Source organism: Cibotium barometz, chromosome 2, assembly GCF_041138505.1.
Source record: "Cibotium barometz isolate CiBa-2024 chromosome 2, ASM4113850v1, whole genome shotgun sequence".
Taxonomy (NCBI): domain Eukaryota; kingdom Viridiplantae; phylum Streptophyta; class Polypodiopsida; order Cyatheales; family Cibotiaceae; genus Cibotium; species Cibotium barometz.
In genome coordinates this window covers 21710182-21725888 of record NC_141047.1, presented here as the reverse complement: position 1 = coordinate 21725888, position 15707 = coordinate 21710182, and the positions used below count along the sequence as shown (strand labels likewise).

At 45.3% G+C, this 15707-nt stretch overlaps 1 protein-coding gene across 2 annotated transcripts in view; it reads left to right on the top strand.

The window, feature by feature from the left end:
- Positions 1–15707, top strand: part of OVA4 (Nucleotidylyl transferase superfamily protein) — a 100917-nt gene that overhangs the window by 48276 nt on the left and 36934 nt on the right. For both annotated transcript variants that reach the window (XM_086815424.1, XM_086815433.1), the window contains 2 exons: positions 15091–15132; positions 15395–15484. In XM_086815424.1, the coding sequence (XP_086671550.1) occupies positions 15091–15132; positions 15395–15484 (132 nt within the window). The remainder of the gene's footprint in view (positions 1–15090; positions 15133–15394; positions 15485–15707) is intronic.

The following is a 15707-nucleotide window of genomic DNA, read 5'->3' as shown; positions in this document are numbered from 1 at the left end:
GATCCACTGCTACACCAACCGGCCTAGTGCCTACCATAAAATCCTGAAAAGAGGGAATGAGACTGGGCTGAGCCATAACATAGTCCACTGTACTAGCACCATGCCGATGTGGAAAGTTAGTGAAACCGCTCGTTGTCGGGAATCTCTGTAGGCCATTTAGGATGGCCTATCAAATTCCGCCCGTACACTGTATGTTCCTCATCCTGTGAGAGTCTAGATAGGCCCATATCCCTAACATCAAGCTCCCTCAACATCTCCTCTGAGGTATCATAAAATACTGTCTGGTTATGGGCGGTCCTGGCATTGAAGTCCCTCAAGAGAATGATGTCACCATCCCTGGAGAACTCCCAAATGTCATCATCCAAAATAGAAAAGGGAGACTGCCCGCTAGGTGATGCATACACTGATGTACTAGGAGCAAAATAGCATATAGCAATGTAGAGATATCTGCCCGTCTCTGCCCTCAGTCTAACCCACATGTACCTAGCCTGCTCATCTCTGCGGACTATATGTATCAGTGGCTGCAGCTCCTCTCTAAACAATACTGCCACTCCTCCTGAGCCCCGTCCTCTATGGTCTGAACGAGTCTCTTGTCTACAAGCTGTCTCCCATCGGTATCCACTAACATGTGGCATGGACTGTCTAAGAGCCTGATGCGTCTCACAGTAGAAGATGATGTCCCTCCCAATGAAACTATCCTCAAAAGCCCCTACATCAAGGCGTAGAGATCCATTACAATTCCAAGTAGCAACTTTGAGTGTAGTCCCATAGATCTCGCGCCGTCATGAAGAGCGCCTCTCCATAATCACCACTCTACCATCTCTATAGAGAAAGAAAGAAAGAAAGAAGATTTTATTAACGTCTTCCAAAAGACCGAACTCGGCCTATGAGACAAATCAGTGTACTTGTGTGGGGTATCCTCTGTCATCCCAACAAAATGAAAAAGTACTGAACTAAAAAAGCTGAATCTGGGTGTGCAATAAGTACAATGAGTGGGGGAGGTGATGGAGCTCTACTACTAGGAGAATGTAAAGCTATATGCATGGAGTATACAATCATGATATGCAACCTAGCTAGCTCCATCCTGTACCATACTGGGGGTATAGAATGGTATACATCAATGAAGGGGGTGTCCACAACTCCCTGAAGAACATGCCTGGGTCTGAAGCGAGCCAGTCGCTCCGCACCGTCTCTGTGAAACTGAGCTCTGATCTCTGTCATCTCTCTCTGGTATAGGCGTGGTCTCTGAAAGCCAGGTGTCCTCTGTCTCAAGCGGGCTCTGAGTGTCTCTGCTCTCTGGAGAGTAATTCCCTGCCGTGTAGGGGCTGGGAGTGGGGTGGATCTGTGAAAAAATGTAGTAATCTGTGTTTGTCGTCCCCCCTCTAGAGCTGTTTGAGCCTGTAATGATGTCTCTCTGTGACGCTGTATGTCTAGAATGAATCTCCCTAGTATGCGCTGGTCTGTTGCCTCAAAGATCTGGCGTAGGGAATGTGGCTCTCTGAATAAAATGGGATATCTCTCTCTGATGGCTGTATATGCTCTGCATCTGCATACATAATGCTCTTCACTCTCCACCTCCTCTCTGCACAATGTGCATACCCTCTCCTCTCGGGGGATCCGTGCTGCTCTGCCAGGTTTGATCTCCAATCGATGTGATGAGACTCTAAGCTGACCAATAGCTACATATCTGTCATCACTTTGCATAAAACATAAAAGCTGGACAAAACATCCACAAATGGTGAAAATGGAGCTTGCACATGTGACACCGCATAGAGGCCGGACTGGGCCGACCCCCTCTTGGAGTATTTTATTACCCAAGGAGAATAATATCATGTACAAGCGTTGAGGGCCTTACTCTCCCTACAAGAGATGCCGGATTATCCATATACAAATGCCATAACACAGCCAACACAAGGCAACCATAAAATTCAGCCGTCACATAGCTGTAGAAATGCCGAGCCAACAATATAAACCATATACCTCTGTGTGGGTACTAATTCTTCCCCAAAAATTTACGGGTCTTCATGCAATAGGGCTGGTACAGTAAGTGCAACTCTCCATTCAGTTGGTACAGCAAGTACAATGGCTCGTACAACAGGTACAATGGCTGGGACAGCAGGTACAATGGCTGGTACAGTTGGTACAGTGGCTGGTACAGCTGTACAGGGGTTGGTACAGCAAGTACAAGGGCTAGTACAGCCAGTATAGTGGCTGGTACAGCAGGTACAGCAAGCACAAGGGCTGGTACAACAAGTACAATGGCTAGAAATCATAATAAAATGATTAAATACCCTTGCCTTCAGTATTTCTTCGTGATGGAAGCCTCCAAAACAGTTTCCAACAGCCCGTATTCTTCATGGCAGACTTCAAGAGAGAGAGAAAGAGAGTAGCCATCATTAGGGTCGCCTGTAACGGTGGTAGAGTCTAGTGTGTAGCAAGAGAGCCTCCATTAATGAAGAGAGAGGGCTCCAATTTATAGATTTGGGCCTCCCATGAGCTAAAATGGCAAGAGAAGGCTACAATGACAAGTGGAGAGCCACACAAAAGCTGAAGTGACAAGTGTGAGGCCACTTGTCTCACTTTGATCCACTTTCTAACAAGTGTCAGGCCACTCGTTTCACCTTGGTCCACTTTCTTGCCACATGTCCCAATCTAAGAGATGGGTCCTTCCATAAACTTTATCTCTAAAAATATCCCAACTGGTAGACACTCTGTCATAGGCACTTTGCCAACTCTTGGTATCTGCACAATTCGAAATGTAATGGCGCGAATAGAATTTCGATCGGAGTCGGGCCAAAAATAGCAACTCTCCTAAATTTTAGGAGTGTGATCCTTTGTATTCCAAGATAATCCCCCATTCCCAAAGCTTGTACTTTCCAAATATTTAGACATCCTGGAGTCCACCAGATCCCTTTCATATACTGGGAAATGTCCAGGCTCAAAGTATAGCTTTTCTTTGCCAGGTTGGTCATGAAGGCAGTACAAGGGCTAGTACAGCCAATATAGTGGCTGGTACAGTAGGTACCGCAAGTACAAGGGTTGGTACAAGAAGTACAATGGCTAGAAATCATAATAAAATGACCTTCAGTATTTCTTCGTGATGGAAGCCTCCAAAACAGTTTCCAACAGCCCGTATTCTTCATGGCAGCCTTCAAGAGAGAGAGAAAGAGAGTAGCCATCATTAGGGTCGCCTGTAACGGTGGTAGAGTCTAGTGTGCAGCAAGAGAGCCTCCATTAATGAAGAGAGAGGGCTCCAATTTATAGATTTGGGCCTCCCATGAGCTAAAATGGCAAGAGAAGGCTACAATGACAAGTGGAGAGCCACACAAAAGCTGAAGTGACAAGTGTGAGGCCACTTGTCTCACTTTGATCCACTTTCTAACAAGTGTCAGGCCACTCGTTTCACCTTGGTCCACTTTCTTGCCACATGTCCCAATCTAAGAGATGGGTCCTTCCATAAACTTTATCTCTAAAAATATCCCAACTGGTAGACATTCTGTCATAGACACTTTGCCAACTCTTGGTATTTGCTCAATTCGAAATGTAATGGCGCGAATAGAATTTCGATCGGAGTCGGGCCAAAAATAGCAACTCTCCTAAATTTTAGGAGTGTGGTCCTTTGTATTCCAGGATAATCCCCCATTCCCGAAGCTTGTACTTTCCAAATATTTAGACATCCTGGAGTCCACCAAACCCCTTTCATATTGGGAAATGTCCAGGCTGGTGACATTGTTTGCCTCTCGGAAGCCTTTGCCTCAAGAGGGTCTCATCCTACTCCAAGCTCTACTAACAGCTCACAGAAGCGGCCAAGAGGCTGCTTTGTATAGATTGCCTTTGTGAAAATAAAGCTTGCACTAGAAATCCAGTCTCTACCAACGCAGAGTGTACATCCGGAAATCTGATAGAGAAAGAAGTTCTTCCAGGGCTCAGTGCCTGAGAGAAAGCCTCTCACCAGGGCTCTACACTGGATATCCGGATCTATAATATTCAGCCATGCTTCTTGTTTGGGGCAAATGATAGTGTCCCGTGCGATTCTGTCCTGTGTGTCAATTGTGCCATCCAAGCCTGACCAGAGGAAATTGTGGACCAGTCTCCGCACCTAACCAATGCATCCTCGTGAAAAGCACCAGCAAGTGGCAATAAACCAGACAAAGATAGGCATCACTTGGTTAACCACCAAAGCGCTAGAGGCTAAGTCCAATTTTGTAGAGCTCCAATGAGGTAGCTTCTTTCTGATGCTCTTAAGTACTGATGAAAAGTGTTGTGTAGGGGATATATCAATTGCAACCTAACATCCCACGTGCTGCAGCCTGGCAAAACTTATTAACTTGGGCCTCATACTTTGATAACAACAATACATAAAAAGAAAGATCTTCACGTTGATGATATATCTTCTGTATTGTTGACCAGACTCGAACTTGCTCTCAGCTCTCTAAGTATAATCCCAACCTTCTTATACATGTGGCTCAGCTCTCAAGCCTCCACGTACTGTTGATTCAGTGCAGTAGTAGCATGCATGTGCCAACTCAAACATGTTGGGTGTTGGACTCACACACTCACACACACAAACCTGCACATTAGGGTTAGGTGCAAGGTTGAGAAGCTCACACACAGAAATGAGAGAGAGAGAGAGAGAGCCAAAAGTGTGGTATCCACAAAATGCAAGTCAACCCTTGCATGTGTGCCACATCCATATAATATAGAACTACAAAATATTATATGTGTCCTTTCACACTTGATGTCCAAGGGGAAAAACCACATGGGAAAAAGTGCCCTTGGTTAAGCCCTGTTCACACATAGCACTACTATAAGTGAGCATATGCCTACAAATCCCCCCTGTAGTGGAAGTGTGAACCTGTACAAGGGTAGCAGATCACTCTCTGTATGAGAGTAAGCCCAAAGCTTTGCGGAAAGCTTCAAACTTTTCTCGAGGTAAAGCCTTTGTGAATAGATCTGCAACATTATCCTGTGTAGGGCAATAAGATAAACTGATCTTCCCTGCATGTAGCCTCTCTCTGACATAGTGATAATGAATCTCTATGTGCTTGGTACGTGCATGAAATACTGGATTTCGTGCCACGGCCATAGCACTCTGGCTATCAGTGAGAATGGTGGTGGGTGTCTGCTGACACTCACGAAGATCAGCCAATAGTCTCCTCAACCATACACAATCTACTGTAGCTGTAAAGACTGCCCTGTACTTAGCCTCACAAGTAGATGTAGCAACAGTGGGTTGCTTTTTACTCAACCAAGATATGCATGAGCTGCCAAGAAAAAAACAATTCCCACTGGTGGATTGCCTGGTATCGTAATCACCAGCCCAATCTGAATCACTGTATGCATAAAGCTGCAAGTTGCCCCCCCTGGGATAGAACAAACCAAGATCCAGGGTACCCTTAAGATAACGAAAAATGCGTTTGACTGCTTGCCAATGCTTTGTGCCTGGGCTGTGCATGAATTTGCTCAACAAAGACACCCCAAAAGATATGTCTGGCCTCGTGTTACACAAGTAAATGAGGTATCCCACTGCCTGGCTATAAAGGCCAGCCTCAAAAGGCTCTCCAATATCATGCATAGTAAGCCGTACACGTGGTTCTACCGGAGTAGAAATGGGCTTACATTCATCCATGTGAAACCTTTTTAGCAAACTTTTTATGTACTTAGTTTGCTGCATAACAATGCCATCATCTGTATGCATAAACTGTATGCCGAGATAGTAGTGTAAAGGCCCCAAATCTGACATATCAAATTCAGCTTTCAAATCAGCTTTGAAATCTGAAATTTGTGCTTTGCTTGTACCTGTAATGAGCATGTCATCTACATACAAGATGACTATGAGAATATCGGCATCGGTTTTCTTCACATACAATGTGCTTTCAGCTGAACTATTCTCAAAACCTTGGCTGGTTAGATGAGCATGTATCTTATCATACCAAGCTCTTGGAGCTTGTTTTAACCCATACAATGCTTTGTGCAACCTGCATACTTTATGTTCCTCACCAGGAACTACAAAACCAATGGGCTGATTTACATATACTTCCTCCTGTAAATCCCCATTTAAGAATGCAGTTTTGATATCCAATTGATGCACTTTCCATCCTTTATGAGCAGCCAATGCAATCACAGATCTTATTGTGGTCATTCTCGAAGTAGGAGCAAAAGTTTCTTCATAATCTAATCCCTTTTTCTGGGAGTAGCCTTTAGCCACAAGTCTTGCTTTGTACCTGTCAATAGTACCATCAGACTTTCTTTTGACTTTATACACCCACTTTGTGCCAATTACATGCTTGCCTTTAGGCAATTCCACAAGATCCCATGTATTATTCTTCATGATAGAAGAAATTTCAGCTTGCATAGCTTGCAACCAATGCTCATTCTCATGTGCTTCTTCATAAGAAGAAGGCTCTTCTGAATCAAAGAGACCACCCATTGCGAATGCAGACTCCTCACGATGTACATTCAAGGCATGGCTGGAACTAGCCCTTGTTCTACCTGTGAGTGGAGCTGCAAGTTTGCTTTCTTGCAAAGTTTTCAGCAACCATCTTGGCACTGACTTGGCTGTGTCTATGGCTGTTTGCTCTTCCCTGACAAGATCTTCCACTTCTTCCACAGAAGGGGACTGAATGGCTGGCTGGTCCACATGTTCTACATGTGGATTTTCTTGTGTAGGGGCTGGCTGATCTGAATCCCCCCTAATTGCAATGGGTAAAAGTCCATCAAACATGTCCTGTATGCCTGTATCATTGCTTTTATACAAGCTGACCATGGGCTGTTCCGAATTTTCAGCAAATACCACATCTCTACTCACAAAAATCCTTCGTGTAGTTGGATTATAAAGACGGTATCCTTTGCTTTCATTGCTGTAGCCCACAAAAATGCATTTAATTGCTTTGTCATCAAGCTTTGTTCGGAGTTGTTCTGGCACATGTGCATATGCCAAACACCCAAATGTACGCATATAATCCACTGTTGGCTTTCGGCTATACCAAGCCTCAAATGGTGTTATTGTTTTCAAAGCTTTTGTTGGACACCTGTTCAACACATGAGTTGCACACATTATAGCTTCCATCCAGAATTTGTGAGGCAACTTTTGTGCTTTCACCATGCATCTTGCCATCTCCATGAGAGATCTATTTTTCCTCTCAGCTACACCATTCTGCTGCGGTGTATAAGGCACAGTACATTGGTGTTTGATGCCCTTTTGAAGCATATAATCCTTGAATGCATTTGACATGTATTCTCCACCTCTATCTGAGCGGAGTGTTTGGACTTTACATGCACACATATTTTCAGCCATTGCTACAAAGTGTCGAAAGCATGTAAACACATCTTCTTTTGCTTTCAAAGGGTAAGCCCAAGCAAACCTGGAGTAGTCATCAATGAATGTGACGAAGTAAAGATGCCCCCCTATGGATGGTGTCCGCATTGGACCACATACATCACTATGTATGAGCTGTAATTTACTTTCAGCTCTAACAGCTCCATCTTTGGGGAATGGTTTCCGATGCATCTTTCCCAAAATACACCCCTCACATACATGTCTTGGCGGAGACTCAAGAGGCGGCATATTATCAACCATATGATGCTTCTGCAAAAGCATCAAACTCTGAAAATTTACATGCCCAAAACGAGCATGCCATAGCTCTGCATCATGCATAGCAAGAGTGTGGGCAGCCACTGTATTTGCATCATAAGTGCGCTTGTCATAGCTGTCCAGCTTATACAAGCCTTTGTATCGTGTTCCAAAAGTGACTATTTCATAACCCTTTGATGGGTCTTTTACCAAACACTTCCCATCTTCAAATTCAACCTTTAAACCTTGGTCGTTTATGGCTGAGACGGAGAGCAGATTTTTCTTTATCCCTGGAACATACAATACATTTTTCATACATATATTGGCACCATTGGCTGCAATAAGTATGACATTACCAATTCCCTTTACTGGATATGTGGTATGATCTGCACATGATATAGTGCGGCCATTTGAAGCATAAACCAAGTGCTGAAATACATCTTTGCATGAAGTGATGTGGCTCGAAGCACCACTATCAAAATACCATGATGCATTCTGTCTGTCAGATGCAATGCAAGACATATCAGTGTCTGAAGCACCTGGTGTGTCACTAGTGCATGTGACCAAAAAAGTGTACTCTTCCTGGATTACATTAGCTGACTGCTGTGCTTTGTCATCCGAAGAGTCTGCTACTGCATTGCCTGCTTCTTTCTTTTTCTCTTTTGCAATCCTTTTCCTACATTCACTGATGTAGTGTCCAGGCTTATGGCAGTAGTGACATTTGCCCTTCTTTTTGGGCTTGTTTGCATCCCCTTTGTCAGACTTTTCACCACTAGAAGAGGGCTGTCCATGACCAGCCTTGTTAGACTGTTGTCCCCCATGCTTAAAGCTCTTTGCTTTACCCTTTTCCTTGGCTGTAAATGCCTTTTCTCCACCACGGTTGCTCGATATGTTTGCTCTTGTTTGCTCTTCCTGCAAGAGTAAACCCACGAGCTCTTCAAAAGTGACGGGATCACCACCTCCTCTCATTGAGAGGTTGAGAGAGGTGTGAAAACCCAAGTAGGAAGGCGGTAAAGAATGTAGAGTGTTGGTGACCATCTGTCTGTCTGGGATAACCTCATCAATGTTGAGCAATTGTTCCTGCAAATCTTTCACTTTGGTGAGATGATCTGCCATAGAGTCACCCTCATCCATAGAAAGAAGATCCAATTGCCTCTTCAAGTAGGCAACTCTTGCCTCGTTGCGTACCTGATACATTGCTTCCAATGTGTCCCATGCAAGCTTCGATGTCTTGCACGAACGAATGTGCGGAATAATAGTCCTTTTCACTGAAAGGGCTATCAATGACATGGCCTGTGCATCTCTAGAGTCCCATCTCTTCTGCTCTTGTGTGGGAGCAGGATCTGCATCAGGAGCTCTTTGAGCACCTCCCCTTTGAGGCGTGGCTGGCTGAATGGTATGTGGGCGTGTGTCATCACCACACACGATGCCCCAAAGCCCTTTGGCTACCAGCAAATTACGGATCATAAAACTCCAGAGGGAGTAGTTAGATCCATCCAGCTTGTCCTCCTGGGTGAGCACACCAAATACATCTGTAGCATTCTGTGCCATGTCAACAAAGTATAACTGCAAGCAAACCAAGCACCAATGTGCACTGCCAGGCAACCAAATGTCCTGTGCAAATGTATGCCTGCAAACCAAAGCAAGTGTAAACCTGCACCAAATTGTCCAATTACACTCAATGTGTATACATACGCGACAAATCGCAGCTGTAATGCCCAATTACATGCCCAATCAGAAAATCCCCAATTTTTATGCACTCCAATCGCTTCAATGTGCATCTAATCGGCCAATTTTCACAAAAGCCCCAAATTTCTGCAAATGTAAGAGCTCCAATTTGCCAATTTTGACCTCAATTTTGAAAACCCCCAAATTGCAGGCTAAGCAGCATGCCCAATTTTCAATTTGTCCTGAAATTGGTAAATTCCCCAAATTGCACCTGCAATTTTCCTTTAAATCTGACTTGCACAGCATTCATTGTCTGCAAAATTGGCATATGACCTGCAGTGCAATGGCTGCAGATTTTGTATTTGGGTTTGATAAAAAATTTTGACAGAGAAATACCTTTGTGCAAGTTGAGGAGGCTTGGAGCAGACAGTTGAGTAGGGGGAGCCAGCAGAGCTGGAGACTTCAACGATGAGGAAGACTCAAAGCTGCAAATGTTGAGAGTCGTTGAAGATGCAGACTTTGGAGGGAGTCGAACCAACCAGAGGCGGGCAGGCGTGCTGGTGTTGGGCAGGCGAGCTGGTGGCGGGCAGTTACGATGGCTGCGGGCAGCCGACGGGGAGACGGGCGCTGGAGTCGCTAGCTAACGCGTATGGCCTGTAACGGGCGACGGTAAAGACTGCAGGCGCGAACGGAGGGCGACTGGAGTCGCCGGCGTAGGATGGCCGGAGCAGGCACGGGTCGAGACGGAATAGTGAGCCGGCGACGTCGGCTGCTATGGCGGAGCGCAAGGCGCCGACCGGAACGGAGAGGCTTGGCCGGAAGCGTTCGGACGACGCTGGGCGAGGCGACGGCGACGGAGGCCGAACGGGACGGGAGCCGGGGCGCGTTGGGACGGCTAGTCTGCAGTAGCACCGGCCGGAACGGGACGGCGCTGCGTCCGTTGGAGTAGCACCGGCCCGAACGGGACGGCTGTAGCGCTGACGGAGCTGGCCGGCGCCGGCTGCAGAGGAAGCGCCGCCTGGGAGGCTGGGCAGAGGTGGTGGGCTCCCCACTAGTGCCGCCCGTCTCTGGCGGCCGGACGGTGGAGCAACTGGACGGAACCGGCGGACGGAAACACAGCGGCGACGGAATCTGAAGGACGGAAAAACGCAAGCGACGGAATTTGGCAGCCTGCGGACGGAATTTCACAGAAATTTTTCCAGCAGCAGTTCTCCAAGGCCAGCTCCCAGCTCCCAGCTCTGATACCAAATGTTGGGTGTTGGACTCACACACTCACACACACAAACCTGCACATTAGGGTTAGGTGCAAGGTTGAGAAGCTCACACACAGAAATGAGAGAGAGAGAGAGAGAGAGAGCCAAAAGTGTGGTATCCACAAAATGCAAGTCAACCCTTGCATGTGTGCCACATCCATATAATATAGAACTACAAAATATATTATGTGTCCTTTCACACTCGATGTCCAAGGGGAAAAACCACATGGGAAAAAGTGCCCTTGGTTAAGCCCTGTTCACACATAGCACTACTATAAGTGAGCATATGCCTACAAAACAATACAGAGTTTCTACATCCGTACAATACAGAAGCCCATGAGCAACAACCTTATGCATGCATGTCCATACACCAGGTCGGGTCATTGACATGAATTTCAAACATATAATTGTTCTTATAATTTTCAATAAAAAGAATAGGCTAGGGACGGGGTCGAACCGTCGTTCCAGGATTTGGCTTAACCCTTTTGTTGGATGCATTGGATGCGAGACTTTTGATACATTTGTCATGCAGTCCTATTCACATACCTCTGATGTGCAACAATACTAAGCTTACGGATCTTTTTTTTTTCCTAGGAAAGAGATCCTTCTATTAGTTAAAAACAGCAGCCATAGGCTAAGTGTACATGCCCACAAGAGGCAAAAGAAAACGGGGATGGTGGTTCCCTCCATGGCTGGCCACTCTCCGAGGGCAACTACCTTATAAGTTGGGGGGGGGGGGTGCACTCCGGCACACCTATAATGCCAAGTAATCTTGTTGGCCCAATTGGAAAGAAAGGGGCACCGTGTGTGCAAGTAGGCCTTGTGCCGTCTATGCATGCGATCTGATCTGCCTTGAAGCCTACCCCACTAGCCACGGAGGGTACGAATGATGTCAGTCCAAATGGAACAGATGGACTCGGGCCCGTTCGCGCGGGAGCGGGGGTTTCCCTCAATGGCTTCATTGGAAATGGGCCCGCCATATCTGCCATGCAGCTATGCTGCTGATGATCCCCCATTTCTGAATAGTCCTCGGAGACTAGGGCTATGACAATCTATCGAGAGTGGGTACTGTATCAATCGTTTAAATAAGAAAGTCAAAGAGCGTGTCCTCATGCTGCCTCCTCGTAGGAAAGAGGAGGGCCCCTCTCAGTCACCCAAGCTACTACCCCTAGGTGATAGTGCATAACGCAGACCTGACTGTTGTTGGGGTCGGGGTTGCAACAACATAGAGTCGTTGAGATGTAGAGAAGCATGAGAGGGAAGAGAGCACACAATTCAATGTAGATTGGTTGATTAATAAAATGTATACGAAGTATAAACGATAAGTAGACCCTTAAATGTCAGGTCAATAAGCATGAGTGCCTGGTTTATTGCATCCATTGGATATTCCCAAGGGAAATGGGAAAGTATTTCCATGGGTTTACCTAGAACGAATCAAGGGAATGATTCGGTTTGGGTAGTGGTTGACCGATTGACCAAGATGGTCAAGTTTATAGCTACTAAAAAGACTGTGAAAACACCCGAGTTAGCAAAGTTGTTCACCGAACATCTCTACAAACTACATGGCTCGCTTGCAGATATAGTCTCTGATAGAGATAGGAAGTTCAATAGTCACTTCTGGAGGGAAGTCTTCAAAAAGTTGGACACTACTGGAGGCGTACAGTTGATCATCCGCAATGATGGTTAGACCGAAAGAGTCAACCAAGGGTTAGAAGACATGCTTCGTGCGTATGTCAGTAAACAATAATCCAATTGGGAGAGTACCTGCTGCATTTGGATTTAGTCCATTCATTTTGATGTATGGCTTCTAGCCGAGATCTCCTATAGCTGTAGGGCTAGCGAAGGAGAAGTTACAGTCAGTCAAGGAGTTCCTTGAAGACATGCAAGATATGCTGCAGGCAGCAAAAGATAGCGTACGAAGCCTACAAGATCGTGCGAAGACGTATGGAGACATGGCTTGCAGAGAAGTAGCCTTTGAAGAAGGTGACTTCGTATGTCTGAAAGTCCCTGTGAAGTCGGAGACTTTAAAGACGGGAAAGTGTGAAAAACTTTCACCTAGATACTGCAGTCTCTTTAAAATCCTTAAGAAGGTTGGTGGATTAGCGTAAAAACTTGAGTTGCCGGAGAGCTCTTGAGTTTATCTTGTTTTTCACGTGAGTAGACCATGAAAAACCGTTGACCATAAGGAGAACATAGTTTCTCCAAGCGTTTTGGTGGAGTTGATAGAACCATCTATTTCACATGAACCCTAGAGGATTCTCGGATTTAGAGATTGGAACACGAGGCACACTGTGTACCGAGAGGCACTTGTTAGTTAAGTGGAAAGATCCCAAGGATGAGGTGTGCTCGTGGAAAGATCCCAAGGATGAGGTGTGCTCGTGGAAGTGCTTGAGTACGTTAACCAAGAACTTTTCGGAGTTCGTTTTCGCGGATGAAAACTCTGCTTAAGGGGGGAGTAAGGTTAGGTAGCTCATAGCAGCTACCAGGAGCTCGACCAGCCTCCGAGACCGTCCATTGGAGCGTGGACGGCGAGCAGGCCGGGGTTTAGGGCCCGGGCTTAGTCCCACGGGTGGCCGTACATGCGTGGACAGGTAGGCCACTATATATGTCCGGCGGTGAGGATCCCTATCCTCATTCCCTCTATGGCTGGGTAGTGATCCAGAGCTCTTCTCCTCCGTCGTTGACGCATTTCCACTACTGTAACGTGACAACAACCCCCCCCTTGCTCTAAGTAGGGGTAAAAGGGAATGATGGAGCATAACAAACACAATATTTAATTAAGGTTTTGGGGGGACTTCCCGGGTAGAGAATCCATGACTCCAACAAAATAGAAACTAGAAAATTTTGGAAGTTGACATCCCACGTGCTGCAGCCTGGCAAAACTTTTTAACCTAGGTCTCATACTTTGATAACAACAATACATAAAAAGAAAGATCTTCTCGTTGATGATATATCTTCTCTATTGCTGACCAGACTTGAACTTGCTCTCAGCTCTCTAAGTAAAATCCCAACCTTCTTACACATGTGGGCCTGTGGCTCAGCTCTCAAGCCTCCATGTACTGTCGATACAGTGCAGCAGTAGCATTCATGTGCCAACTCAACCAATACAGAGTTTCTACATCCATACTTGTGCACACTGCACAGCTAACCATACAGCTATACAGCAGCCCACATGAGCAAAAGCCTTATGCATGCATGTCCATACACCAGGTCGGGCCATAGACGTTTGATACATTTGTCATGCAGTCCTATTCACATACCTCTGATGTGCAGCGATACTAAGCCTACGGATCTTTTTTTTCCTAGGAAAGAGATCCTTCTATTAGTTAAAAACAGCAGCCATAGGCTAAGTGTACATGCTCAAAACCCCCCACAAGAGGCAAAAGAAAACGGGGAGGGTGGGTACTGTATCAATCCTGCAATAAGAAAGCCAAAGAGCCTGTCCTCATACTCCCTCCTCGTAGGAAAGAGGAGGTCCTATCTTAGTCACCCAAGCTACTACCCCTAGGTGATAGTGCGCAACGTAGACCTGACTGTTGTTGAGGTCGGGGTTGCAACAGGCGGCAACAATGCACACAGTTGTTGAGATGCAGAGAAGCATGAGAGGGAAGAGAGCACACAATTCGATGTAGATTGGTTGATTAATAAAATGTGTACGAAGAACAAAAGATAAGTAGACCCTTCAATGTGGGGGGAGGAAACCTCCTAAAGAGGGAAAACCTGCCCCAACGTGATCCTAGATGAGTTCACATAACACTACCATGACATAGAGTCTACAAATCTCTCCTAGAGTGATGTTGTGAATATGTACAAGAATATGGTTGATCAATCCCCAAAAGGCAATAAGCCCAAAGTTATGCAAAAGCTTCAAACTTTTCACGAGAAAGAGCCTTCGCGAACAAATCTACCATGTTGCCATGTGTAGGCACATAAATCAAACTGATATTCCCTATAGAGAGTTTATCCCTGACATAATGATAATGCACCTCAATGGACTTAGTGCAAGCATGGCCCAAATCAGCCATAAGGCGTCTAAGCCAAACACACTCAATTGTAGTTGTAAAAGCTGTCTTACTCTCAGCTTCACAGCTCAAAGTGACCACAGTTGCTTGCTTTTGGTCAGCCATGAAATTCATGAATCACCAAGATGGAGCAGAAGCCACTCTTTTTTGCAAAAATAAATAAAAAATGTTGTATCAAAGTTGATCATGCAAGACCCTATCAGGGGGGCTGGCCTAACTTCGGTCCTTAGTGCAGAGTATTGCATTTATGAAGGGAAAAGCCTATCGTAGTGATATCACGCACACATTATTGCTAAGCCTAAGGTCGTAAAACTCTTTTGACCCTGTGTTTTTTATTGAGCGGCGGGATGGTTGGATTCGTTTGGCCTTATCCGCACATGAGTTCATAGGTCTTATCATGACAAAAACCCCGTGAATAGCGGCATTTCCTGGCTGGTTGCACTGAGTGCAACACAAGGAGAGTATGACTCCTTGTAACTGCACTTTTTTTTGAAGGTGTTCCACGTTTTCATACTATTTTGCATTATCAAAGAATTGTTGATTCTAGTTCTGATTCTTGTGTGCTATTTTGTAGGACATCTACAACACAATGTTTTTTATTGTGGACTTGCATGCGGTAAGCACGGTCAAAAATTGCCTAGCTGCAAGTGTTTTGTGAGCTTTCTTGATTCTAGCTGCTAAATTAAGGTTTAATACTCGATTCAAAAAGTGCTAATCAAGTGACTTGCTATGGAGCTTTCAAGTAGAAAAGGCATTTTGCGAAGTTTGATTATAAGGTTCTTTTTGTCTTAGATTTACTTTGGTGGTAACCTGTTAATTGGGGTGATTAGGGCCATTAATCTTGGCTTTTTTTCTCATCTCGTTATGATGCATTGCAGATAACAGTGCAGCATGAACCAGAGGAGCTATCAAAGGCAACAAAAAACACCGCAGCCATGTATATTGCATGTGGAATCGACCCAATAAAGGTTGATTGTGCTTCTATTTAGCTGCTTCTAAAGATTTTATGTTGAAGAAGAAAAACTAGAAGTACTTCAAAGATTCATTGAATTACTTACAGTATAATTAGTGCACATAACACAATGGTGAACTCCTTTTACCATTACTCTGGATTTTGTTAAGCTTCCTCATTCCCCTATAATCTGTCTATCACCATTTTCTGACACATGCTTTTCAGCATGTTGTGTGTTT